The sequence below is a fragment of the Caretta caretta genome, chromosome 1 (genome assembly GCF_965140235.1).
Source record: "Caretta caretta isolate rCarCar2 chromosome 1, rCarCar1.hap1, whole genome shotgun sequence".
NCBI lineage: Eukaryota > Metazoa > Chordata > Testudines > Cheloniidae > Caretta > Caretta caretta.
The window spans coordinates 353,825,675-353,851,869 of record NC_134206.1 but is presented as its reverse complement, the minus strand read 5'-3'; the positions used below and the strand labels follow the sequence as shown (position 1 = coordinate 353,851,869).

The following is a 26,195-nucleotide window of genomic DNA, read 5'->3' as shown; positions in this document are numbered from 1 at the left end:
CTGACCCCTGGGACGGGAACTTTCCCATGTCCCCTTAGTTAGCCATAGGAACCACATTGATGTCATGAAACAGCCTGCTAGATGGAATTGTCTCAGCCAATAAGAGCCCAGATATACTCATCTCTTACGTTGCTATAGAAATACCTGCTCTTCCATGATAGAATGTTAATTAGCAGCTGTTAAAGAGAATCATTTTTAATTCAGCAGCACTGGATAATTGGCACCCAAGAGTATTAAAAGACATGGCCAAGGAGCTGTCTGAAGCACTAACGTTGATTTTTAAGAAACGTTGAAACACTGAGGAACTTTTTGGAGGACTGGAGGAAAGCGAATCTTGTGCCAATATTTAAGAAGGGAAATGGGATGCCCTGGGTAACTATATGTCAGTTAGCCTGACACTGATTGGGGGCAAAATAATGGAAAGACTGATCTAGGGTGCAAACAATAAAGAATCAAGGCATGGCAGCATAATTACTGGCAATTAGCATGGGATTTTGTTAAGATTACAAATATGGTTGATAAAGGTAACTGTGTTGACATGATAGACTTCGACTGTGTAAGGTATTTGGCTTAGTCCCAATGGACATTCTGATTAAAAACCTACCACAATATAAAACCGTCAATGTCACTCATACTAAATATGGTAAGAACTGGCTAACTAATAGATCCCAGAAGGTAACTGTCAATGGGGAATCACCATCCACCAGGGGTGTACGTAGCAGGGTCTTGCAGGGATCAGTTCTCAACCCTATGACAATCAACATCTTCTGCAATGATCTGGAAGATAATCTAAAATCACTGCTGGTGATATTAGCAGGTGAGAGAAGAATTGGTGGAGCGGTAAATAATGGTGGGGACGGGTCAGTTCTACAGATCTGCTCTAGTGAAACCAGACGCTCTGGGCCGGACACAGAACTCACTGGTGGGGTCTCTGGCCCATGTGACGCAGGAGATCAGACGAGATGATCACAATGGTCCCTTCTGGCTGTAACATCTGTGAAAACCAAGGCTCCCAGCCTGCCCCAGGCCCCTCGCAGGCCTTTGGGTCAGCGACTCTGAGCCTGTGTCCAAGTCCCTGGATAACAGACCCTGAGTCAACAGCCTCTTCCCCAGCATGGTCTGTAACAGGCAGCCCCGGCTCCTCATTCCACTGGCGCCATCGCTGTACGGTTTGGGTTATCGCCCCTCCCCCCATTCCCCACCTCCCGTCGTCGTTAGCAAACACAAGTGAACTGTGGGGAGAGAGACCCCGATTTACAGCACTTGGGGTGAGTCTGATTCCTGTCACAGGAGTCACTCAGGGCTTGGGGACTCAAGGCAGGTGTATATGGTGGTGGCAGGTGCCTTGTGAGGGGTGCTCAGGGACACGAGTGGGTGGATGGGGGGGCTGTGAGACAGCTGTGCGGGGGTGGATTGCTCACCGCTGGGTGCTCAGGGACAGGTGTGGGTGGTTGGTGGGTGCTCACCTCTGGGTGCTTGGGAACGGGGGGGGGTGCAGTGGGTCACTCAGGCAGGAAGTTAAACCATTGCTGTGTCCCCCCCCATGCTGTCTCTGCAGGAATCCTGCCCCATGTGCCCCTCTGGGCCGGCCGTCTGCCTCAGCCCCTGTCCCAGGGCCCCCTCCCCAGCGCCAGGCAGTGACTCAGCAGAGATAACGCTGGCCCCACAAGCCACTCCAGGGCACCGCAGGGGGCAGCAGGAAGCTGAGCAGAAGCAGGGGGCAGATTGCCATCTCTTATCTGTGTCCTCACTCGGTTTGAACTGTCACATCTGGTCCCATTTCCAAATTCACCCTCCTCCCTCCCCCCGCCCAACCCCGCTGGGCTATAAACTCCCCGGGGACCCAGCACCTGGCACAGTACCCCAGTGCTCTGGACCAGCTGCCTAGACCGACCGACAGACAGACAGACAGGTGAGTCCCTGACCCCTCCTTCCTTCTCCCCTCCACGCTGGGTGCTGGGCACTCGGCAGCCAATCGCTGGGATGAGGCCTGGCGGCCAGACTTGCCCTGTGTGAGCTGCCTGGGCCCTGGGACAGGGTCCACCCGGCTCTCCACCACCCACAGCCCTGCCCCACACCCGACATGGTCTGGAGCTGAGCATCCTGTCCCAGAGAGCAGTGCCAAGGGCCCCATGCTCCCCGGCTGGCACTGAACCGGGTGTCTCCCCCTTTGTGAGTCCTGGCACATCACCCCCTGCAGGGTGGCACCTGGCCCTCATCCCCCTTTGGCCCTCCCCCACCCCAGGGATGTTTCATAAGCCCTCCCAGCCCCCACTCCGATGGAGCAGGGAGGGTGGGGGAAACCCCCATAGCAGATCAGGAAGGGTGGGAGAAGCCCCCACAGCTGAGGAGGCCTGCATGGCAGGGAGCTGACAAACAGTCTAATCTCCAGCGAAGCTCACCCTTGCTGCGGCCGTGCGGTAACACAGAGGCCCTAAATGCCGACATCTAGGAACACACAACACAGGCCAGACTTACAGGATGGGGGCCTCTGTCTTGGGAACCAGGAACTCTGTAAAAGATTTGGGGGTGGGGCTGGATAACCAGCTGAACATGAGCTCCCATTGCAATGCTGTGGCCGAAAGGACTAATGCAAACCTGGGATACAAAACCAGGGGAATCGGAAGTGGGAGCAAAGAGGTTATTCTACATCTGTGTTTGGCACTGGTGCGACTGCTGGTGGGATCCTGTGCCCCGTTCTGGTGTCCATGATTCAAGAAGGATGTTGATAATTTGGAGAGGGGTCAGAGAAAAGCCAAGGGAAGGATTAAAGGATTAGAGAACCTGCCTTATCTGTTTAGCTGAACAAAAAGAAGGTTAAGGGGGGACTTAATTCCAGTCTATAAGTACCTACATGGGGAACAGATATTTAGCAACGGGCTCACCAGTCTTGCAGACAAAGGTGGAACATGATCCAATGGCTGGGAGCTGAAGCTAGACAAATTCAGACTGGAAATGAGGCAGAAATTGTTACCAGTGAGAGTAACTGGAACAACTTCCTCAGGGTCGTGGTGGATTCTCCATCATGGGCAATTTTAAAATCAACATTGGATGTTTTTCTAAAAGCTCTGCTCTAGGCATTATTATGGGGCAGGTCTCTGGCCTGTGTTTTACAGGGGGGTCAGACCAGGTGATCACAATGGTCCTTCCTGGCCTTGCAATCTATGCATAAAATTCACATTAGGAGTCAGCTGGTCCTTGGAAATGAGATGAGTGAAGTTGCCAGGTGTCATGCTTCAAAGGGTCGGTGCCATGCCCGGCCTATAAACAGTCTCAGTCGTCCCAGATACAAGCAGCCAAGCAACAGAAATGTGAGAACAGAATCACTTCGGGTGCAAGTCTTACGCGGCTTTCATTTGGCCATGGTCAGCACCTACATACCCTGGTAATGGGCTCCCTTGAAATGCAGCAGAGAGACAGACACGAGGGAGCGTGGGCAGCCCAGAACAGGGCCAATACCTTGGACGCCGGCAGCGCCCTCAAGTTATAACCCAATTCTCATGGGCCTGATTGTCCCTGGCACCACACGTCACCATTTACACCAGCGTCCGGTACGTGTAAATCATCACCCAGGGAGGATGGAGCATTTCAGAGTCTCTTTGCACAGGTGTAAATGACAACACCCAATGCAGGGCACTGATGAGCCAAGCACAGGGTGCGTGATGGGCCAAGTGCTTCCCTGGGCTTGAGGGCTAGGAATTAGAAGTTGCCATTTTACCCTGCACTGATGAGGGCTTGATCCCGAGCTGGTGTGACTCCCATGGAGCTGCGGCTAGTTTACACTCAGTGCGGTTCTAGCCCCGGTGATTCTAACAAATCTGAGCAACGCCCACCCGCTGGGGGTCTGACCCCAGTGGACAGGTGTCACAGAGTCCCTGGGCGATGCTCTGGAAGTGCTCCCCATGAAGCCAGTCAGGACTCTGGGGCAGTCTCCTTTCTGTGAGCAGCCTGTCTGCAGGACACACAGCTCACCCAGCTTCCCCCTTCCTGGGTCTGACCTCGGAGCATTCAGCATCCTCTGCCCCCCCGTGCGCTTCCCCCAGCGAGTCCGCTCAGGCGGGGCTCCTGGGGAAGCCAGAGGGTCCTGCCCCCCAACTCCGCAGTCAGACGTGACTCTCAGCCAGCCAGTAGAACAGAGGTTTATTAGACGACAGGAACATGGTCTAAAACAGAGCTTGCAGGTGCAGAGAACGGGACCCCTCAGCTGGGTCCATTTTGGGGGGCAGTGAGCCAGACAACCACGTCTGCACTTCACTCCATGTCTCCAGCCAGCCCCCAACTGAAACTTCCTCCAGCCCCTCCTCCTCTGGGCTTTGTTCCTTTCCGGGGCCAGGTGGTCACCTGATTCCTTTGTTCTCCAAACCTTCAGCTTTCACCTTGCAGGGGGGGGAAGGGCCCAGGCCATCAGTTGCCAGGAAACAGGGTGTCGGCCATTCTCTGTGTCCAGACCCCTGCACACACCTGCCCTCTAGGGCTCTGCAATGATCATACACCCTTACCCCACCACCTAGATACTTAAGAACTGCATAGGGGAAACTGAGGCACCCCCACAATATTCGGAGGAAACATTAAGAACAGTCCCACTTCGTCACAACAGGACAAGGAGTAATGGTCTCAAGTTGCAGTGGGGGAGGTTTAGGTTGGATATTAGAAAAAACTTTTTCACTAGGAGGGTGGTGAAACACTGGAATGCGTTGCCTAGGGAGGTGGTGGAATCTCCTTCCTCAGAAGTTTTTAAGGTCAGGCTTGACAACGCCCTGGCTGGGATGATTTAATTGGGGATGGGTCCTGCTTTTGAGTAGGGGGTTGGACTAGATGACCTCCTGAGGTCCCTTCCAACCCTGATATTCTATGATTCCATGATTCTATGATTCAATCACCCTACACCAGACCGTACCCACTGGGGATCCCGCCCACCGACTTCAGGGGGACTCCAGCTGATTTACACTCCCTGGGGATCTGCCCGGAACTTTTCAGTCAGGGCCAGGGCACGAGGGCTCCCTGCAGCCACACTGATCTCAGTCCTGACAGATGGGGTGAGGGGTCTGGGGGCGGGGGGGAGGAAATAGCTTTCATTTTATCTGTTATCTCACCCCTGACAAACGCTTTCTCCTGGTCACAGGGACTGTCTCAGGTTCTTGTGGCCCATCTCCCTGGTGTGTTTTCCCCCCAGGGGAAGCGAGAAGATGCGGCCAGTCGCCTACTTCAGCCTCTGTCTCCTCGGCTGCCTGATCTTTAGCCCCTTGCTGGAAGGTGAGTCCCTGCCCGGCCCCCAGTGCTGGAGCCCCCAGGTGCTGTTTGCCCTCAATAGGAAGTGAATTCATTTCACTCAGGGGGCCCCAGCCCCACCATGTTGGAGAAGCCACCACAGCTGTGTCCCCAGAGCCCCTTCCCCACCAAGCCCATTAATCCAGACCCCACCCAGCAGCTCAGCACCTGCCCGAGGAGAGAGGCTGCTTCCTGCTGCCCCTGGCTTGAGTGCAGAGGGAATCCCTGAGACCTCCTGGGGCTGAGTGTGAGAGACAGGCTGGGAGCTAAACCTGCCCCCATCTCCTGCTGCTGCCTAGGGAATGACTTTCCTCACTGGGTGGGGGCTCCCGTCCTACCCAGGGAACAGAATGTGGGGAAAATGTCCCAAATGAGTCACTTCTCTTTTCACTGGGCTCAGAATGGTGCCTCTTCGTCAACTTGATCCCTCTGCTTTTGATAACCCAAAACCTTCCCTCTTTCTCCCCTCCAAAGAAAAATCTGGGGATCACAGACTATTTCTCTCCCTCTGAACCCCTTCCTTACATAGCCCCACAAAACTCTGCAGTTACTCCACGTACTGCTAATCCCTCCCACACCCATCTGTTAGTAGCTCTCTGCCTTCCCTTCCCTCTATGGGTCCTCAGCTATCAGAGAATCATAGAAATGTGGGGCTGGAAGGGGCCTCCAGAGGTCACCTAGTCCAGGCCCACCCCCCATACTGAGGCAGGACCAAGCAAATCTACATCATCCCTGACAGGTGTCTGTCCAACCTGGTCTTAAAAACCTTCAGTGACAAGGAATCCACAACCTCCCTTGGGAGCCTGTTCCAGAGCTTCCCTGCCCTGCGAGTTAGAGAGTTTCTCCTAATATCTGACCTAACTCTCCCTTGCTGCAGATTAAGTCCATTGCTGCTTGTCCTGCCTTCACTGGACATGGAGGCAATTGATCACCGTCCTCTTTATAACACCCCTGAACATACATGAAGACTGTTCTCAGGTCGCCCTTAGTCTCTTTTCTCAAGGCTAAACATGCCCAGTTTGTTTGACCTTTCCCCATAGCTCAGGTTCTCTCAACCTTTCATCATTTCTGTTGCTCTCCTCTGGACTCTCTCCATCTTATCCACGTCTTTCTGAAAGTGCGGTGCCCAGACCTGGACACAGAACTCTGGCTGAGACCTCGCCAGTGCCGAGCCAAGCAGGACAATGACCTCCTGCGTCTTACACACAACACTCCTGTTAACACACCTGTGACAGTCCTCGCTCGGGGGTTAGTCGGTAGGGGAACGTTCCCTAGTGGTCAGGGCTTAGGCACGTGACGTGCAGGGGATTTGTTAGCAGGGGGGCCCAGGCCCTCCCACTACACCGGGCTCCAACCCAGGGCCCTTTGGGGGCTCTCAGTTATCTGACAACCAGGGCAGCTTAAGGCTGCCCTCCCTGCGCCAATTCCTACCACCCCCTCCCCGTGATTGTCCCCAGGACACTGTCTGGGTTTGGATGGTGTGAACAGTGTCCGTTCACCACCCAGCACCTTCTGGCGGCTGCGTGCAGGGGGTAGCTCTCTTCCTCTCTCACATTGGCATCTGCCTCCTCCTGCAATATGGCCCCCTCCTGGGCCCGATCAGCCCTAGGGCCTTCCCCTTCTAGGGCCGTCCAAGCCAAGTGCAAGGGATATTAGCAAAACTCAGAGTCCATGGGAGAGGGGAATACTCCGCTCCCAGGCTGCTTCTGTAATAGGTCCTCCCTTCCCTCAGTGAGGATATGGACAGTTGTCGAGGGGAGAGATTCTGCCTTTCCCTTAGCTCAGCTCCCCTCTGCTGGAGCAGCAGGTCACAGGTCTGCTCTCTTCCCTGGGCTACCACCAACAGAGCTGCTCCCCTTCCCTTTAACTCCTCCTCCAGTTGGAGCATTTCCTACAGGTGTGGTGGAGCCGCAGTTCCCTAACCTCTGCTTGCGCACGGTGGGGTTTGTATACCCCGTCACAGCACCCCAGGGTGATATCAGCCGCCTTCTCAACTGCATCACACTGTTGACTCATACTCAGTTTGTGACCCACTCGAACCTCGAGATCCTTCTCAGCAGCGCTATTGCCTAGCCAGTTAGTCCCCATTCTGTGCTTGTGCATTTGATTCTTCCTTCCTAAGGGAAGAACTTCGCACTTGTCTTTATTGAATTTCATCTTGTCGATTTCAGACCAATTCTCCAACTTGTCAAGGTCATTTTTAATTCTAATCCTGTCCTCTGAAGTGCTAGCAACCCCTCCCAGCTTGGAGTCATCCATTGTGAAGTCCATTGTGATTATTCTGCTGCTGTAATTTCTACTCTTCCTTAGAATCATGAAATCTTTCATTTCATGGTCACTTTCACCCAATTATCTTCACTTCAGATTCTCAACCAATTCCTCCCCGTTAGTCAGAATTAAGTCTAACATGGCTTTTCTTCTTTTTACTTTCTGCGCTTTGGGAAATAGATGTTATCTCCAATACATTCTAAGAATGCTTTTTAAAATTTTATGTTTTGCCATATTGCTTTTCCAACAGATATCTAGGAAGCTGAAGTCCCCCCATTAGTACCAGGGGTCTTGTCTTTTGGATATTTCTGTTATTTGTTCTAGAAATACCCCATCCACCTCCTTCTCCCCCTGATTTGGTGATCTAGAGTAGATCCCTACCATGACATCACCCCTCTTTTTTTCCCCTTTTATCTTTACCCAGAGACTTTCAGTTGGTCTGTCTCTCACCTTCTGGACCTCAGAACAAGTGTATACATTCTTGATGTCTAATACAAAATCTCCTCCCTTTTTTCTCTGACTGTCTCTCCTGAACAAGCCATACCTCTCTATGCCAATATTCCAGTCATGAGATCTATCCCACCAAGTCCCTGTGATGCCAACTGAGTCATGATTTAGCTTATATACTCATACTTCCTGTTCTTCTGTTTATTCCCCATAGTCCTTGCGTTTGTGTATAGACACCTGAGATGCAGAGCAGATTCCCACCCTGTTATCCCTCTTGTTGCTCCTATGACCTGTGTATATATAAAGTCTGCTGCAGTTTCCACAGTATGCATCCAATGAAGTGAGCTGTAGCTCACGAAAGCTCATGCTCAAATAAATTGGTTAGTCTCTAAGGTGCCACAAGTCCTCCTTTTCTTTTTGCGAATACAGACTAACACGGCTGTTACTCTGAAATATGACCCCATTGTAATTTTCCATTTCCCCTCCCCCAACATTTAATCTTCTGTTAAGGTCACCTGTGGGATTTTGTCACTGCCCCTTTTCAGCCCAGTTTAAAGCCCTCCTCAGTAGGTTGGCAAATCAGTGTGTGGCGTCCCTTCATCCTCTAATATACTACAATGCCCCCAACCTCCCCTCTGCTCCCAGTCCCACCAGTGTCCCCATGACACCCAGTGCTGCCCACCTCACCCCATAACCCCCTGTATACTTTGACTCAACCCCCTTGCTACCTCGCCCCATCAGGTTCCCCAGTGCCCCTGCACAGAAGATAGGAGGCGACCATCTTCCTTGAGGGCAGCCCAGCTCCTGTCCCCCTGGGAAGGGAGACAGTGGTAATGTTCACTAGGACAGCCTCACTGCCACAGACAGAGGGGGCAAGGGGGGGGCAGCCGGTTTCACTGAGTGGCTTCAGCTCCATGGAAAGTAACAGGAGACAGTGGCCATTTTGAGAGAAGGCAAACGGTCCGAGGGTTGTTGAGATCTGCAGGAGCTGGAATGATGGCAACTGACAGCTCCGATCCCATTCTCTTCTCCGAAACAGCCTCTCCCCGCCATTTCCTCTCTCCCCATCCCGCCTCCTCTCTCGGATCAGGAGCCGAGGCCAGGTCCTGTCCCAGTGGCTGGCTGTACTACCATCACCATTGCTATGGGTTCTTCCCCGGAAAAACGACCTGGGCAGAGGCTGAGGTACCAGGCTCCTCTCAGGGGCCCCTGGGGACGTGTGGGTTAGTTGGGGGGGGGGGCTGGAGGGGTTGGTGACGTCACCACTGGTCCCTGGGCCCAGGTGCTGGAACTAGGGCTACGGGCGGTGCAGCCGCACCCCCGGCTTGAAGTGGTTTCCATCACACCCAGGGTTCGCGGCTTGGTTCGGTGGCTCTCAGCACCCCCACTGTGCAGCTGTTCCTGCTGTCCCTGTCTGGGGGTGTCTCTCTGCAGCGGTGGGGTGGGGAGGCTGCTGAGGTGACGTGGCTGGTGCCAGGCCCTGGGGCTCGGGAACAGGCACCGAGAGGGGGCTCTCTCCTCACAGCCGTCCCTGCTCCTGCTGCAGCCTGGTGGGGCAGGACCCCACACCAGTGCCAAACAGCGCCCCCTGCAGGGGGGTAACAGGCCTCACCGATGTCCCTGCCACAGGTGGAGTGTCAGCATCAACGCAAGGGGGCCCACCTCGCCTCCATTCTCAATGAGGCAGAAGGGAACGTGGTGGCCAGATACATCAAGATGACACGCTCCAAGGATTCTGTGTGGATCGGACTCCACAACCCCCAGCATGTGAGTGCCCAGAGCCGGCTTTGGCCTCTGGCAGCTGCTTCTCCTATTGGAGGTTTCCCAGGCACTCTGCAGAGACCATGCTCCATGGACCCTTCATAGGAGCTGCCAGGATCTCCCTCCCCCATTCCTTCTCCCCTTCTCCCTGTCATGGGCACCAGCATCTCCCACTGCACTCCACCTTTAACCCCTGCCCTCCTGCACCCTTTCCATCTCCATCCTACGTTGAGGTCTAACTCCCCTTTGGCTTTTCCCTTCTAAATACAACCAGGCCCTGGTCTCCCTGGTCATCAAATGAACCTTTGACCTGAACCTGCCTCTCCAGCTACTGCCCGATTTCCCTTCCCCTCTCCCACTTCATGCAATGTGCAGTGCCCCCCCCCCCCCACATCCCATCTCCACTCCACCCTCACCAAGTTTTTTAGCGACTTTTTCCTGCCCAAAACTTGAGTGTCTGCTCCCCAGTGACCTCTGGATTGCCCCTGACACTGCTGGTTGCTCCCTCATCTTGGGGATCGTGTCATCACCTGCTTCTCCTTAGGAGAGCCCCCAGCTCCTTAGGGCAGGGAGATGAAGGGGGAGCAGTCACAGGCTGGGAAGGAGGCCCCAGATGGGGACGTAGCAGTTGCAAGTGTAACGCTTCTGCCAGGTGGAGTTGACAGCAACCAGGCCTGGGTTCAATATGTAGGGGTTCCTCTTAACAATATAACACAGAACTGGCTCGAGCCCCCACCTGGTAACCTGGGACCATTACACACCACCCCTGGGCACCTCTAAGAGGCCATACTTCTCCTCTCATACCCACCAAGTGTGGGTGTAGAAAATAATTTTTTAATAGAAGGAGGGAAGGAACCCAGCATTAATTTGGGAAAACGCCACAAGCAGGATTCCTAAACATAAAACCATGAACAAACCCCCCACCCCATAGTGTGCTGGGTAGCGCCCTTCTGTTTCAGGGTTGAGTCCAAAACCCTTTCATTTACCTGTGATGGGTTCCCCTCTAGGATGCCACCTGGAATTGGGGTACCACTGAGCACCCTGACTCACTGGCCTGGGCTTCTTCTCACACTGTACTGCTGTGACAAGCTGCAAAGCCCTCCAGTCTGCACTTTCACCAGCATTCACACAGGTAGGGACACACCCTGCTGCAGTTACACACAGGCTCTCTGACAACCAGCTTCCCAGCCTAGGACCCCAGAGCAGCACCGTCCTGCCCTGGTCAAATCTGGCCAGTGTAAAGGTTTATTACCCGGTCCGACGCTCCCTCAACGTGAAGAGGAAAACGCACACTTGTGGTAACCAAGCAGAGGCTTCCCCCAAGCACTCCAGTCAAAGCTCACTGGTTTAGAGTGAAACAAAAACAAGTTTATTAACTACAAAAGATAGATTTTACGTGATTATAAGTGATAGCAAACAGATCAAAGCAGATTACCTAGCAAATAAAGCAAACTAAGCTTAATATACTAAATAGATTGGATATGAATTAGCAGATTCTCACCCTTACTCATGGCACAGACAGACTTTAGAGTCTCAAGGCACAAACTATGCTTGCTTTACAGCTTGGAATTCCTAGGTGTTTCATACAGAGGCTAGAAATCCCGTTAGCCTGGGTCCAGCACTTCCCCCAGTTCGGTCTTTTTTCCTCAGATGTTTCCAGGAGTCTCCTTGTGTGGGGAGTGAAGAACCACAGATGATGTCACTCTCTGCCTTTAGCATAGGGTGGGAACCCTTTGTTTCAAAGCTTGGTTCCCAGAGCGGTTTGTGGAAAAATACTGATATCCCAAGATGGAGTCCAGCATCATGTGGCCTGGTCACATGTCCTTGTAGAGTCATAGCAGCCATCACTCACAGGCTGTCTCTAGCATTCTCAGGAAGGCTCATCAGGTGGGGGATAAGCTTCTCTTAAGGCCTATTGTTCTTTCTAATGGCCCATAACCCTGAATAAGCCCTTTACAACCAGCTATTTAGACTGAAAGCATGCTGTCTAGTGGACGATACCCAGGTGTAACTACATTTGAAGTACAGATACATAGTCAGTATTTATAACTTCAGATAGAAAAACTATATATGTATACAAAGAGGATAATCATATTCAGCAAATCATAACTTTTCCAGTCACACCTCACATGACTTATCTTGCATAAAATCCATCATAATTATGCTATAATCCTATCACTATGAAGAATATGGGGTGCAGTGTCACAGTACCCCTCCCTTCTCTGTCTACCGCACCCCACTCACATTTGTTGTCCTTAGTCAGTGAACACCCTGAGTTCAGAGGTGCATCTGCGTGTTCACCTCACAGCCTCGTGGGATAGGAAGGAGAAGGCATCTTGTTCACTCCACCATCCGGGCCCTTGCTCTAGCATCATCTGCCCTGCCCGGCGGCCACCTCTCTGCTCCACTGTTTGCTGAGGCCCACCCGCTGTTTCCTGTGCCGCTTGTCACTGACGCACACCGCCACTTTCTCTTGCCACCTGCCTCTCTTCTGTGATCTCTACAGCTTGGTCTGCTGAGGTTCCGCCCGGCTCTCAGTGACTTTCGGCTCTCCGTGGAGAACCTCATTGCTGAAGCAGGCTTGGCAGAAACGCTGTCCCACAGCAGACGTTTTCAGCTGTAGTGATCGCTTAACAAAAAAAAGACCCCTAATGGAGCCTTAATTAGCTCTGTCTTTGAACAGTAGGAGGGGCATTTTAAACCATGCCTAAGACTCTTAGGCAGAGCCCCTACCTCCAGGGAAGACACCTATCCCCACCCCCTCTCACCCTTCACAGGGTCTGGCATCTGAGCCGCCTGGTTAGCGAGTTCAGTTCAGCTGAGGGTGACCTCCTCAGTCAGGGCAGGCTAAGCACCGTTCTGCTGCCCTTTCCTGATACAGTAAGGGTTACAACATTTCATTAGCCTACATTCAGTACTAAAGCGATTTGTAACCCAACACCAGCCAGAGTTGATCACTTTGCCAACCCAGCTCTGTCTGCTCATACCTAGCCAGACTGGGTTTGTTCATTTAAATACGGTCCGGTCCTGAAGCCCAGCTCTTCACTAGTTGTCAGGGCAGAGCTCATTCAAGCCTTGCTTACATGAACATAGGACTGAAAAGAACCTGCAGGCTCACCGAGTCCAGCCCCCGCTATGGCAGGCAACCCTGCTATATCATCCCCTTTGTAAACTTGTCAAGCTCCATCTGAAGCTTTGTCTCCATCAGTTTCCTTTTCATCCAAACTTTTCGTGGGGGCGCTGGGGTCAGGAGGCCCCCTGAACAGCACACACAGACACAGGCTATGGATCCCATTAAGAACGGCCATACAGTGTGTCAAGGTTCCTTCCCCACTCTGAACTCTAGGGTACAGATGTGGGGACCTGCATGAAAGACCCCCTAAGCTTATTCTTACTAGCTTAGGTTAAAAACTTCCCCAAGGTACAAACTTTGCCTTGTCCTTGAACCCTATGCTGCCACCACCGAGCGTTTTAAACAAAGAACAGGGAAAGAGCCCACTTGGAGACGTCTTCCCCCAAAATATCCCTCCAAGCCCTATGCCCCCTTTCTTGGGGAAGGCTTGATAATAATCCTCACCAACTGGTACAGGTGAACACAGACCCAAACGCTTGGACCTTAAGAACAATGAAAAATCAATCAGGTTCTTGAAAGAAGAATTTTAATTAAAGAAAAGGTAAAAGAATCACCTCTGTAAAATCAGAATGGGAAATACCTTACAGGGTAATCAGATTCAAAACATAGAGAATCCCTCTAGGCAAAACCTTAAGTTACAAAAAGACACAAAAAACAGGAATATACACTTCATCCAGCACAGCTTATTTTACCAGCCATTAAACAAAAGGAAATCTAATGCATGTTCCAGCTAGATTACTTACTAACTTAACAGGAGTTGTAAGGCTGCATTCCTGATCTGTTCCCGGCAAAAGCATCACACAGGAAGACGAACCCTTTGTCCCCCCCTCCCCTCCAGATTTGAAAGTATCTTGTCCCCTCATTGGCCATTTTGGGTCAGGTGCCAGCGAGGTTCTCTTAGCTTCTTAACCCTTTACAGGTGAAAGGGTTTTGCCTCTGGCCAGGGGGGATTTTATTGCACTGTATACAGAAAGGTGGTTACCCTTCCCTTTATATTTATGACACAGGGTCAGACCAAAGGTCCATCCAGCCCAGTATCCTGTCTACTGACAGTGGCCAATGCCAGGTGCCCCAGAGGGAGTGAACCTAACAGGTGATGATCAAGTGATCTCTCTCCTGCCATCCATCTCCACCCTCGGACAAACAGAGGCTAGGGACACCCATTCCTTACCCATCCTGGCTAATAGCCATTAATGGACTTAACCTCCATGAATTTATCCATGATCAAACAGGTAATGATTCCTCAGACCTGAGGCTCGATTGAACCCAGAGCCGGAAACGTGTGAGGCTCTGTATCCCATTTTCTAGTCTCCTCATCCATCTAGCTCCCCCTGGCCTGGAAAGAGATTGGATCTAGTACTCTGTCTCCCAAAGCCAGAGCCAGCACCCCTAGAGGTGAAAGTCCCCATGTCCCCTTCTCTGATTCTACTGAGCTAGCCAGTCCTGCTAACTTGGGGCCAGACTGGTGCTCAGCCCACTACAGGAGAATAGGCCCTGTATCCCATTCCCTGACCCAACCAGCATCTCCATCACAGGTGCACTTTTCTTTTGCTTAAACAAGATGAGATCACCCAGCTTAAAACCACCAGTGCCCCATGGCAGGCTGTGCCCATGGGGTTTAGGGACTAGAACATACTCTCGAGCGACTCTGTTCCATTACGAGGAGTTTTGTTAATTCAGGCAAAGAGCTTGGAAGGCAGAAGGTAAAGTTTATGTGCTAAGTGTTACTATTGGATCAGGGTCTCCAGGGCCTGTTCCCCTGAGCTGGCCTCTCCCCACCCACTGCCCCACGGACCTTCCCCGACTCCCTCCCACTGCCTGAGTAGGGCACATCTTTGTTGGGTTCAGGTGTTTCTATGGTGCCTTATCACCAAGGTCTCTTCTCCCCGGGACCCCACAACCTTTCTTCCCTGTCTCTGCAGAACAATTGCTGGAAGTGGACAGATGGGTCGCTGTATCATTACAGTGCTTGGAACCCTGGGGAACCAAACAATGTGCGTAACGCTGAGTACTGTATCGAGCTGCTGAACGACAGGGGTAAGCAGACAGCTCAAACACACATTCACCCACAAAGGAGCCAAGACAGGACCTGGCAGAGATGGCCTCCTGTCCAGGCACCCTGCCTCTCTCTCTCAGCTCACACTGCTGCGCTCCAGAGATAATCCCCTCATCTCACCTGGGAACTCCTCCCCCACGCGTCCCAGGTTGAGGCTCGGCTCAGCTCCAGTCCGAGGCAGGCCAGGCCGTACATTTGGCCCCAGATGCTCAGTTAAAGGGAAAGACCAGAGCAGAGGAATTGCCCACTAGGGGCCACATAGGTGGGGCATGGGTTCTTCAGTTGGTGCCTTGGTGGCTGTCGCGGAGTGTGGGGGAGTCCAGGCCCTGCACCCCTCTTCCTGGGATCCACTGAGACTCTCAGCCAGCCAGTAAAACAGAAGGTTTATTGGACAACAGGAACACAGTCCACAACAGAGCTTGTGGGTACAACCAGGACCCCTCGATCACGTCCTTCTGGGGGAGCAGGGAGCTTAGACCCCAGCCCTGGGGTTCCCTGTGTTCCTCTCCCCAGCCTCCAAACTGCCAACTAACCCCACCCAGCAGGTTCCCTGCTGCAGCCTCTGTTCACATTCCCGGGCAGAGGTGTTACCTCCCCCTCCCCCTCCTGGCTCAGGTGACAGGCTCTCAGGTCTCCCATCCCCAGGGCACATTCCCAGGTCAACACTCCCCCCTCCCTGCTGAGTCACTTCGTCACATCTCTCCCCCCTTCGAGACTGAACTGAGCGGGGTCACTGTGACCAGTGACCTGGGGAAGTTCGGGGCCCCCTCTCCGGGACAGCGCATCCGCTATCAGGTTGGCACTTCCCTTCACGTGGACCACGTCCATGTCGTAATCCTGCAGGAGCAGGCTCCATCTCAGGAGCTTGGCGTTGGCTCCTTTCATCTGGTGCAGCCAGGTCAGGGGAGAGTGGTCGGTGTACACGGTGAAGTGCCGCCCGAAGAGATAGGGCTCTAGTTTCTTGAGGGCCCACACCATGGCCAGGCACTCCTTCTCGATGGCCGCGTAGTGTTGCTCCCGGGGTAGCAACTTCTTGCTCAGGTACACGATGGGGTGTCTCTCCCCCTTTTCATCCTCCTGCATTAACACCGCCCCCAGTCCCGTGTCGGAGGCGTCGGTGAACACCACAAAGGCCTTGTCAAAGTCCGGGTTCGCCAGAACTGGGCCACTGACCAGAGCCTCCTTCAGCGCCCGGAAAGCCACCTGGCACTGCTCGGTCCAGACCACCTTGTCTGGCTTCCCCTTCTTGCATAGCTCAGTGATGGGGGTGGCTATGGCGCTAAAGTGGGGCACAAATCTTCGGTAGTATCCTGCCATCCCAATAAAGGCTTGGACCTGCTTTTTGGTGTGGGGAGCGGGCCAGTCTCTGATCACCTCCACCTTGGCTGGTTCCGGCTTTAGGCGGCCGCTCCCCACCCGATGGCCCAGGTAAGACACTTCCGCCATCCCCACCTTGCACTTCTCCGCTTTTACAGTCAGCCCAGCCCTCTGGAGTCGGTCCAGCACTTGTCTAACCTGGGAAACGTGGTCCTCCCAGGTCTGGCTAAAGACACAGATGTCATCAATATACGCCACGGCAAAACTCTCCATCCCCCTCAGGAGCTGGTCCACTAGGCGCTGGAAGGTGGCCGGCGCTCCCTTGAGGCCGAAAGGCAGGGTCAGGAACTCATAGAGCCCCAGAGGGGTGATAAAGGCCGATTTCAGTCGGGCATCTGCATCCAGCGGCACTTGCCAGTAGCCCTTTGTAAGGTCCATGGTGGTGAGGTACCGAGCTCCTCCCAGCTTGTCTAGGAGCTCGTCCGGCCTGGGCATGGGGTAGGCATCAGATACAGTGATGGCATTGAGCTTCCGATAGTCCACACAGAACCGGACCGACCCGTCCTTTTTGGGGACCAGCACCACCGGCGAGGCCCAAGGGCTGGCAGATGGCTGGATCACCCCCAAAGCCAGCATGTCCCGGACCTCTCTTTCCAGGTCCTGAGCAGTTTTCCCTGTGACTCGGAAGGGGGAGCATCTTATCGGCGGGTGCGACCCTGTCTGCACCCGGTGGACAGTCAGATTAGTGCGTCCAGGCTGGTTGGAAAACAGCTGTCGGTACGGATGCAGCACCCCCCTGACCTCAGCTTGCTGGGCAGGGGTTAGCTGATCCGAGAGGGGGATTGTTTCCAGGGGGGAACCAGCTCTGGTCCCAGGGAATAGATCTACTAAAGGGTCATCTCCCTGCTCTTCCCACTGTCCACACACGGCCAACACCACATTCCCCCTGGCATAATATGGCTTCATCATATTCACATGGTACACCCGGCGGTGGTGCGCCCGGTTCGACAGCTCCACCACATAGTTTACCTCATTGAGCTGCTTGACGACCTTGAAAGGGCCCTCCCAGGCGGCCTGTAGTTTGTTCTTTCTCACTGGGATGAGAACCATCACCGGATCCCCGGTGGCGTAGGCACGGGCCCTTGCCGTGCGGTCATACCAGACCTTCTGCTTCTTCTGGGCTCTGGCCAGATTCTCCCTGGCCAGGCCCATGAGTTCAGCCAGTCTCTCTCGGAAGATCAGGACATACTCCACCACTGACTCTCCATCGGGAGTGGCCTTCCCCTCCCACTCGTCTCTCATCAGGTCCAGGGGGCCCCTCACCCTCCTTCCATATAACAGTTCGAAAGGCGAAAATCCGGTAGACTCCTGGGGCACCTCCCTGTACGCGAACAGCAGGTGAGGTAAGTACTTGTCCCAATCCTGCGGGTGCTGGTTCATAAAGGTTTTCAGCATCATCTTTAGCGTCCCGTTAAACCTCTCCACCAGCCCGTTGGACTGGGGGTGATAAGCTGAGGCCCAGTCGTGCCGGACCCCACATTTCTCCCACAAGCACCGGAGCAGGGCCGACATGAAGTTGGAGCCTTGGTCTGTCAAGACTTCCTTGGGGAACCCCACTCGGCTGAAAATGGTCAGGAGCGCATCGGCCACGGTGTCTGCTTCAATGGAAGCTAAGGGCACTGCCTCGGGGTAGCGGGTGGCAAAATCTACCACCACCAGAATGTATTTCTTCCCCGACCGGGTCGTCTTGCTGAGAGGCCCCACGATGTCCATGGCCACCTTCTGGAAAGGCTCCTCTATGATGGGCAAAGGTCTCAAAGCCGCTTTCCCCTTGTCCCGGGCCTTCCCCACCCTCTGACAGGGGTCACAGGATCGGCAATACTGCCGGACCGTGGTAAAGACCCCGGGCCAGTAAAAGTTCTGTAGCAACCTCTGCCGGGTGCGCCGGATTCCCTGGTGCCCTGCGAGGGGGATGTCATGGGCCAGGTGCAGGAGCTTGCGGCGATACTTCTGGGGGACCACCAGCTGCCTCCTGATCCCACAGGACTCTACTTCCCTTGTGGGAGCCCATTCTCGGTACAGGAACCCCTTCTCCCACAGGAACCTCTCCTGGCAGCCTCTCCTCATGGTTCGTACCACACCGAGGTCGGCCAGGTCCCTGAGCTTCTGCAAGGAGGGATCTTTCCTCAACTCGGCCTGGAACTCAGCGGCTGGGGAAGGGATGGGGACCGGTTCCCCCTCAGTGGCCAGGTCTGAGGCCTCAGCCTCTCTGAGCCGTGCCCCTCGGCCCTCCCTTCCCACCAGGGTAGGGTCCTGCGCCTCCGGTGCGGTACCCTCCCCGAGGTCAGGGAGCAGTGGCCCTCGCCGGCTCTGGCTACGGGTCACAACCAGGGCGGTCTGGGGCTTGCTTGGCCAGTCCTCTAGGTCTCCCCCCATCAAAACTTCAGTGGGCAAATGGTGGTGTACCCCCACATCCTTGGGGCCCTCCTTGGCCCCCCATTTCAGGTGTACCCTTGCCACGGGCACCTTAAATGGGGTCCCGCCCACCCCTGTCAGGGTCAGGTAGGTGTTGGGTACCACCCGATCTGGGGCCACCACCTCGGGCCGGGCCAGCGTCACCTCCGCGCCCGTATCCCAGTATCCATTGACTTTCCTCCCATCCACCTCCAGGGGAACAAGGCACTCTCTCCGGAGGGACAGCCCCGCGCCCACCCTGTAAACTGAGCGCCCTGAGTCCAGAGCCTCCAGCCCTCTGGTGGAGCTGGCCTGGGGTACTCTTCCCTCCTGAGCAGGTGGTAAACTGGTAGGCCCCCTTTCCTGGGTCGTCTGCCCCTCGTCCAGCTGGGTCCCTACCCAATTAACCCTGGGTAGGTTGGGTCTGCTCAGTTTGTCCCTGAGCCCAGGGCACTGGGACCGTATGTGGCCTCTCTGGCCACAGTGATAGCAGCTCAGGTCACGTTGGTCCCCTCGAGCGGGTCGGAGGGGCCCGACGCCAGGCGTTCCCCTTGGGAGGGGGTTCTCCCTATTTCCCCGCTGGGAGGTCCCCTGGTGACTCTCTCTCTGCATCGGGGGGGGCCTGTTCTTTTGGGACTCCTCCCGGCTACCCCCTGACCGACTGTTCACAAACTCGTCGGCCAGCTGCCCTGCGTGCTGGGGGTTCTCGAGCTTTTTGTCCACCAACCACAGCCTCAGGTCGGAAGGGCACTGTTCATACAGTTGCTCCAGTACAATTAGGTCAAGCAGGTCCTCTTTAGCTCGGGCCCCAGCTGTCCACTTGCGGGCATATCCCTGCATCCGGTTGGCCAGTTGTAGGTAGGTGACCTCAGGCGTTTTACGCTGACTCCGGAACCTTCTCCGGTACATCTCGGGGGTCAGCCCAAACTCACGGAGCAGGGCCTGTTTGAACAGTTCATAGTCCCCTGCCTCCGGCCCTGTCATCCGGCTGTACACCTCCACGGCTTTGGGGTCCAGTAAGGGGGTGAGAAACTGGAGCCTGTCTGCAGGGTCAACCCTGTGCAGCTCACAGGCATTCTCAAAGGCCGTCAGGAAGCTATCTATGTCCTCCCCCTCCTTCCGCTGGGCCAGGAAGCACTTATCAAAGTTCCTTGCAGTCTTGGGTCCCCCCTCATTCACCACAGCCGGGGCCCCACTGCTCTTCAGCCTGGCCAGCTCCAGTTCATGCTGTCTTTGTTTCTCCTTCTCCTGACGTTCCCTCTCCTTCTCCTGACGCTCCCTCTCCTTCTCCTGACGCTCCCTCTCCTTCTCCTCCTGCTCATGTTGACGTTGTTTCTCCTCATGTTGACGTTGTTTTTCATGATCCTCCAGCTCCCTCATTTTCATCTCCCTCTCCCATTCCAGCCGCCTCCGCTCCAGGGATGGGGAGCTCCGCCGGGAGGATCCCCTGCTGGGTGCTGGGGTCAGGGTGCCCTCGGTATTCGCTGGGCTTCCCCCAACCCCTCCCCCAGGCATAGGTAGGAAGGGTCTCGGGATGTCCTCGGCAGCAGTCTGACCCCTCCCAGCCCGGTCAGGCCCCGGGGCCCACGCTGCGTCTGCCGGGCGGCTCCCCTCAGGGACAGGGATCGGGTCATCCAAGCGATCCCTCTCCTCCAACTGGGCAATCAGTTGTTCCTTGGTGGACCTCCCGATGCGCAGCCCCCTCTGCCTGCACAGCTCCACCAGGTCACTCTTAAGGCGTTTAGCGTACATCTCCCTGCTGGCCACTCGCAGGCCGGGCAGCTTCCCACGGTTTCCAGGAAAAGCCCTTAGTGTGCCAGTCCTTCTTGAGGTCACCACCTCTTTGCCAGGGTCGAGCTGCAGACTCCTCCGCCCCTGGGACCGCTCGCTGCAATCCCCCGGGGGACCCTGTTACTGCAAAAGTCTTTCTCTCTGGTCACACATTCCCAGGGGTTAGCCGCCCCCCGAAACCGTCTCTCTCTGAATCTTCAGCACGCCTGGTCCCCGTCAATTCCCCTTCGTTTTACTGTTCCCCAGTCACTTACTGCAGGAAGCGCCGTTCACGGGGTGCAGTAGATCCCACCGCTGCCACCAGTTGTCGCGGAGTGTGGGGGAGTCCAGGCCCTGCACCCCTCTTCCTGGGATCCACTGAGACTCTCAGCCAGCCAGTAAAACAGAAGGTTTATTGGACAACAGGAACACAGTCCACAACAGAGCTTGTGGGTACAACCAGGACCCCTCGATCATGTCCTTCTGGGGGAGCAGGGAGCTTAGACCCCAGCCCTGGGGTTCCCTGTGTTCCTCTCCCCAGCCTCCAAACTGCCAACTAACCCCACCCAGCAGGTTCCCTGCTGCAGCCTCTGTTCACATTCCCGGGCAGAGGTGTTACCTCCCCCTCCCCCTCCTGGCTCAGGTGACAGGCTCTCAGGTCTCCCATCCCCAGGGCACATTCCCAGGTCAACACTCCCCCCTCCCTGCTGAGTCACTTCGTCACAGTGGCTTTTGCCACCCTGATTCCGGAGGCAACCAGGGGGCTCTTTGGGCCCCAGGGCAATTTAGAGCAACCTCAGGGCTGCTCTGACTGTGGCAGTAACAACCTGGATGGCCAGAGCTCAGTGGCTTCCGCCACACCCTGCCTGTCCCTTATGCTGCGGGGGCCAGGACTGGGCAGGGCAGCTGTCTCAGCTGGGTTTCCCTACGCACAAGGAATCCCCAGCTGGCCGTTTAAGCCAGCTTCCAGCTATCCGTGTTGCTGGAGTGGCCTGGGGGGCGGAGAAGGGCTGAGGGTCTCATCCCATTTGCTGGCAATAGGACAGAGAGCTGGGTGAACAGGGAAAGCTCACTCGCTAATTCATGAGTGACTCATTGTTCATGAAAACAACCAGGAGTCCGGTGGCACCTTAAAGACTAGCAGATTTATTTGGGCAGAAGCTTTCGTGGGTAAAACCCCACTTCTTCAGATGCATGGAGTGAAAATTACAGATGCAGACATAAATATACTGGCACATGAAGAGAAGGGAGTTACCTCATAAGTGGAGAACCAGTGTTGACAGGGCCAATTCGATCAGGGTGGATGTAGTCCACTCCCAACAATAGATGAGGAGGTGTCAATTCCAGGAGAGGCAAAGCTGCTTCTGTCATAAGCCAGCCACTCCCAGGCCCTATTCAAGCCCAAATTAATGGTGTTAAATTTGCAAATGAATTTTAGTTCTGCTGTTTCTCTTTGAAGTCTGTTTCTGAAGTTTTTTTGTTCAAGTACAGCTACCTTTAAATCTGTTACAGAATGTCCAGGAAGATTGAAGTGTTCTCCCTCTGGCTTTTGTGTGTTACCGTTCCTGATGTCCGATTTGTGTCCATTTATTCTTTATGTAGGGACTGTCCGGTTTGGCCAATGTACATGGCAGAAGGGCATTGCTGGCAGAGGATGGCATATATCACATTAGTAGACATGCAGGTGAATGAGCCCCTGATGGTGTGGCTGACGTGGTTGGGTCCTCTGATGGTGTCACATGAGTAGATATGGGGACAGAGTGGGCAATGAGGTTTGCTACAGGGATAAGTTCCTGGGTTAGTGGTTCTGTCGTGTGGTGTGTAGTTGCTGGTGAGTATTTGCTTCAGGTTCAGGGGCTGTCTGTAAGCGAGGACCCAGAAATCACCTAATACAGGACAGGCGCCACAAGGAAAATAACAGAACGCCACTGGCCATCACATACAGCCCCCAGCTAAAACCTCTCCAATGCATCATCAACGATCTACAACCTATCCTGGAAAACGATCCCTCACTCTCACAGACCTTGGGAGACAGGCCAGTCTTTGCTTACAGACAGCCCCCCAACCTGAAGCAAATACTCACCAGCAACCACACACCACACAACAGAACCACTAACCCAGGAACCTATCCCTGCAACAAAGCCCGTTGCCAACTGTGTCCACATATCTATTCAGGGGACACCATCATAGGGCCTAATCACATCAGCCACACCATTAGAGGCTCATTCATCTGCACATCTACCAATGTGATATATATCATCCTGTGCCAGCAATGCCCCCCTGCCATGTACATTGGCCAGACCGGACAGTCCCTACGTAAAAGAATAAATGGACACAAATCAGACGTCAAGAATTATAACATTCAAAAACCAGTAGGAGAACATTTCAATCTTCCTGGACACTCAATAACAGATTTGAAAGTAGCTGTACTTGAACAAAAAAACTTCAGAAACAGATTTCAAAGAGAAACAGCAGAACTAAAATTCATTTGCAAATTAAACACCATTAATTTGGGCTTGAATAGGGCCTGGGAGTGGCTGGCTCATTACAAAAGCAGCTTTGCCTCTCCTGGAATTGACACCTCCTCATCTATTGTTGGGAGTGGACTACATCCACCCTGATTGAATTGGCCCTGTCAACACTGGTTCTCCGCATGTGAGGTAACTCCCTTCTCTTCATGTGCCAGTATATTTATGTCTGCATCTGTAACTTTCACTCCATGCATCTGAAGAAGTGGGGTTTTTACCCACGAAAGCTTCTGCCCAAATAAATCTGTTAGTCTTTAAGGTGCCACCGGACTCCTGGTTGTTTTTGTGGATACAGACGGATACGGCTCTCCCCCGATCATTGTTCATGGGCCATGCTAGTCACGTGACTCGCCCAGCCTCAGATGCTCCTGAGTCTGAGTGTTCAGGAGCATTGGCACGAATGCTCCTTCCCTCAACCTCACACTGGGCAGGATTTGCTTTTCCATTATCTCCTACTGAAAAAGAGTCATTCATCCAATCATGGAGCGGGAGCAATGCCATGTGACCTGCATGACCAATCACACACTCAGCAAATCATTAAAGTGAAAAATTTGCAAAGCCAGTGTGGGTACCATTTCTGAATAACGCTCCCAGGGCTCTGTGGCACTGCAAACGGGAGAAAGGGTGAAGTTCACAGCAATTCATAGATTCAGAGATACTAAGGTCAGAAGGGACCATTATGATCATCTAGTCCGACCTCCTGCACAACACAGGCCACAGAATCTCACCCACCCACTCCTGCGAAAAACCTCTCACCTATGTCTGAGCTATTGAAGTCCTCAAATCGTGGTTTAAAGACTTCAAGGAGCAGAGAATCCTCCAGCAAGTGACCCGTGCCCCATGCTACAGAGGAAGGCAAAAAACCTCCAGGGCCTCTTCCAATCTGCCCTGGAGGAAAATTCCTTCCCTACCCCAAATATGGCGATCAGCTAAACCCTGAGCATATGGGCAAGATTCACCAGCCAGAATCCTTTGTGCTGTCCCTTGGGGAGAGATGCTGCCCCTGGGCCACACACAAACCCAGATGTGCAGGAGATGGAGGTAGGGCCGGCGCATTCAGCACAGAGCGAGCTGGTGTCACACTTCCTGAGCTTGTCTCCCTGCTGGCACCTAGCCAGGGCTCTCACGCTCTCCTTTCTGGCCTTTTGAGGGGTGTTGGGGGGGGATGGGTGGTAACAGCAGTCGCAGATCGAGAGGCAGCGTCGTCTAGTGGACAGGTATGGGACTCTGACTCCAGAGACCTGGCTTCTATTCCCAGCCCTTCCACTGAGCTGCTGGGTGACCTCGGGCAAGTCACTTCTCCACTCTGGGCCTCAGTTTCCCTTCCCACCTCTTGTCTATTTAGACTGTGCGCTCTCTGGGCAGGGATTGTCTGTCAGTGTGTGTATGGACACAGCACCTAGCACCAAGAGGCCCCGTTGTGCTCTCATCAGACACATTCCAACACAATAGAAGAGGGTCTTCCACTGTCACGCTGACTCAGCGTCCCTCAGAGAGCGATGGAACCTGTCCCTGTCTGAGGCACATGGGCCTTCACCTTCAGCCTCCTCATCCTCACAGCCTCCTGCACAGGAGCTGTGGGGTCATCTCTCAGCAGGGTGCAATGAGGGGGGGGGGGGTCACTGTAAGGGCAGGAACGGCCCCACTTGCCCTTCCCCTGCCCCAGTGTTTTCTGTTTTGCCTTCTAGATTTTAAGAAATGGAACGATATTACCTGTAACAAGCAAAACACCTACATTTGCAAGTATGGACTCTAGCGAGGGGAGTCGCTCGCCTGCGCCTGAAGGGGGAGCTCAGCACCTGGGATGCAAAAGACCTGGGCTCCTTGGGCATGATCAGGCAACGTCCCAGACATTCGGATGCTTCTTCGGATGCTTTTGCTACTTCAAGGACCAGTCCCCTCCCTCCCTGAGAGACCAGATCTCACTTCCCCAGCTGCAAACTCTCTTCCCCCAAGTGTCTCTGTTCGAGTTACACTCCTGCCCCTTCCCTCCCTTCCCCTCAATGTCTGCATCCCACTACAATAATAAACTCTCCTGAGCATGCAGTTCTGTATGTCTCCTCTGTCCCATTCCTGGCCCCCATGTAGACGAGTCCATCCTGCCCCCTCTGACTGTGTCCTGAACCGCCCAGATCCCACTGGAGGAGAGGAAGGGAACCCCCAGAGGGAGGCAGGATGGGCCTGGCCTTTTGGATAAGGGACAGGATTTGGTCTCCCTCCAGAGATCTGCAATAAGCAGAGTTTCCTCTTTTCTGGCCCACCCTCCCTGTGTCATCTCCTCCTGGTCTCATCTCCACTCAGGCACTAAGTGCCTCAAAGCAGGGACGTGTCTGTCTGTTCTGTAAACATCAGAGCCCCGCAGAGCTGGAATCGTGACTCAGGCTGCGAGTTTGTGACGGAGGTCACGGATTCTGTGACTTTCCGGGACCTCCGGGACTTTTGCAGCAGCCGGTGAGCCTGGCTCGGGGGCAGCTCAGGCAGTCCCTGCACCAGGAGCACCAGCCACTGCTGGGGCAGTCCCAGGCCACCATGCCCACCCCCCCCACCAGCGCTTACCTGGGGGGGCTCCCCGGAAGCGGTGACATCCCCTCGCTCAGCTGCTATTCAGAGATGTGGCCAGGCAGCTCTGCGCACCTGCTTCCACCCAGGGCACCATCCCCGCAGCTCCCATTGTCTGGGAGGCGGCCAATGGGAGCTGTGGGGGCGGTGCTTGCAGGCAGAGGCAGCGCACAGAGCTGCCTGGCCACGCCTCCCCCTGAGCTGAGTGAGGGGGATGTCGCTGCTTCTGGGGAGCCCCCCAGGTAAGCACTGCCAAGAGCCCACCTCACCCTATCCCTTGCCCCAATCCCCTGCTCCTCCCACACCCAAACTCTGCTGCTGGGGAGGGGGAAGGCGTGGAGCCGGGTAGGGAGCCTGCCAGCCCCACCAACTCCCAGCACCAGCAGGGTCCCAGGCCATGCGCTGCTGCCCGCCCTCTCTCCATCACCAGCAGGGGTCCCGGGTCACACACCCCCACCTGCCCACCCCAGCACAGGGCCACCCTCCCCCAGCACCCACAGGGCCTCTGGGCAGCCCCCGCACCCAGTTTTAGTCACCAGTATTTTTAGTAAAAGTCATGGACAGGTCACAGGCCATGAATATTTGTTTACAGCCCGTGACCCATCTGTGTCTTTTACTAAAAATACCCATGACT

The 26,195-nt window shown here is 54.5% G+C and overlaps 1 protein-coding gene across 1 annotated transcript; it reads left to right on the top strand.

Moving 5' to 3' along the window:
- The first annotated feature begins 1,837 nt into the window (after positions 1-1,837).
- Positions 1,838-25,048, top strand: LOC142070687 (C-type lectin-like). Its single transcript, XM_075124618.1, has 6 exons — positions 1,838-1,912; positions 5,174-5,253; positions 9,023-9,168; positions 9,613-9,750; positions 14,800-14,914; positions 24,691-25,048. Exons 2-6 carry the CDS (start codon positions 5,187-5,189, stop codon positions 24,756-24,758), a joined length of 534 nt encoding a protein of 177 aa, XP_074980719.1. The 5' UTR covers positions 1,838-1,912; positions 5,174-5,186; the 3' UTR covers positions 24,759-25,048.
- The last annotated feature ends 1,147 nt before the right edge of the window (positions 25,049-26,195 follow it).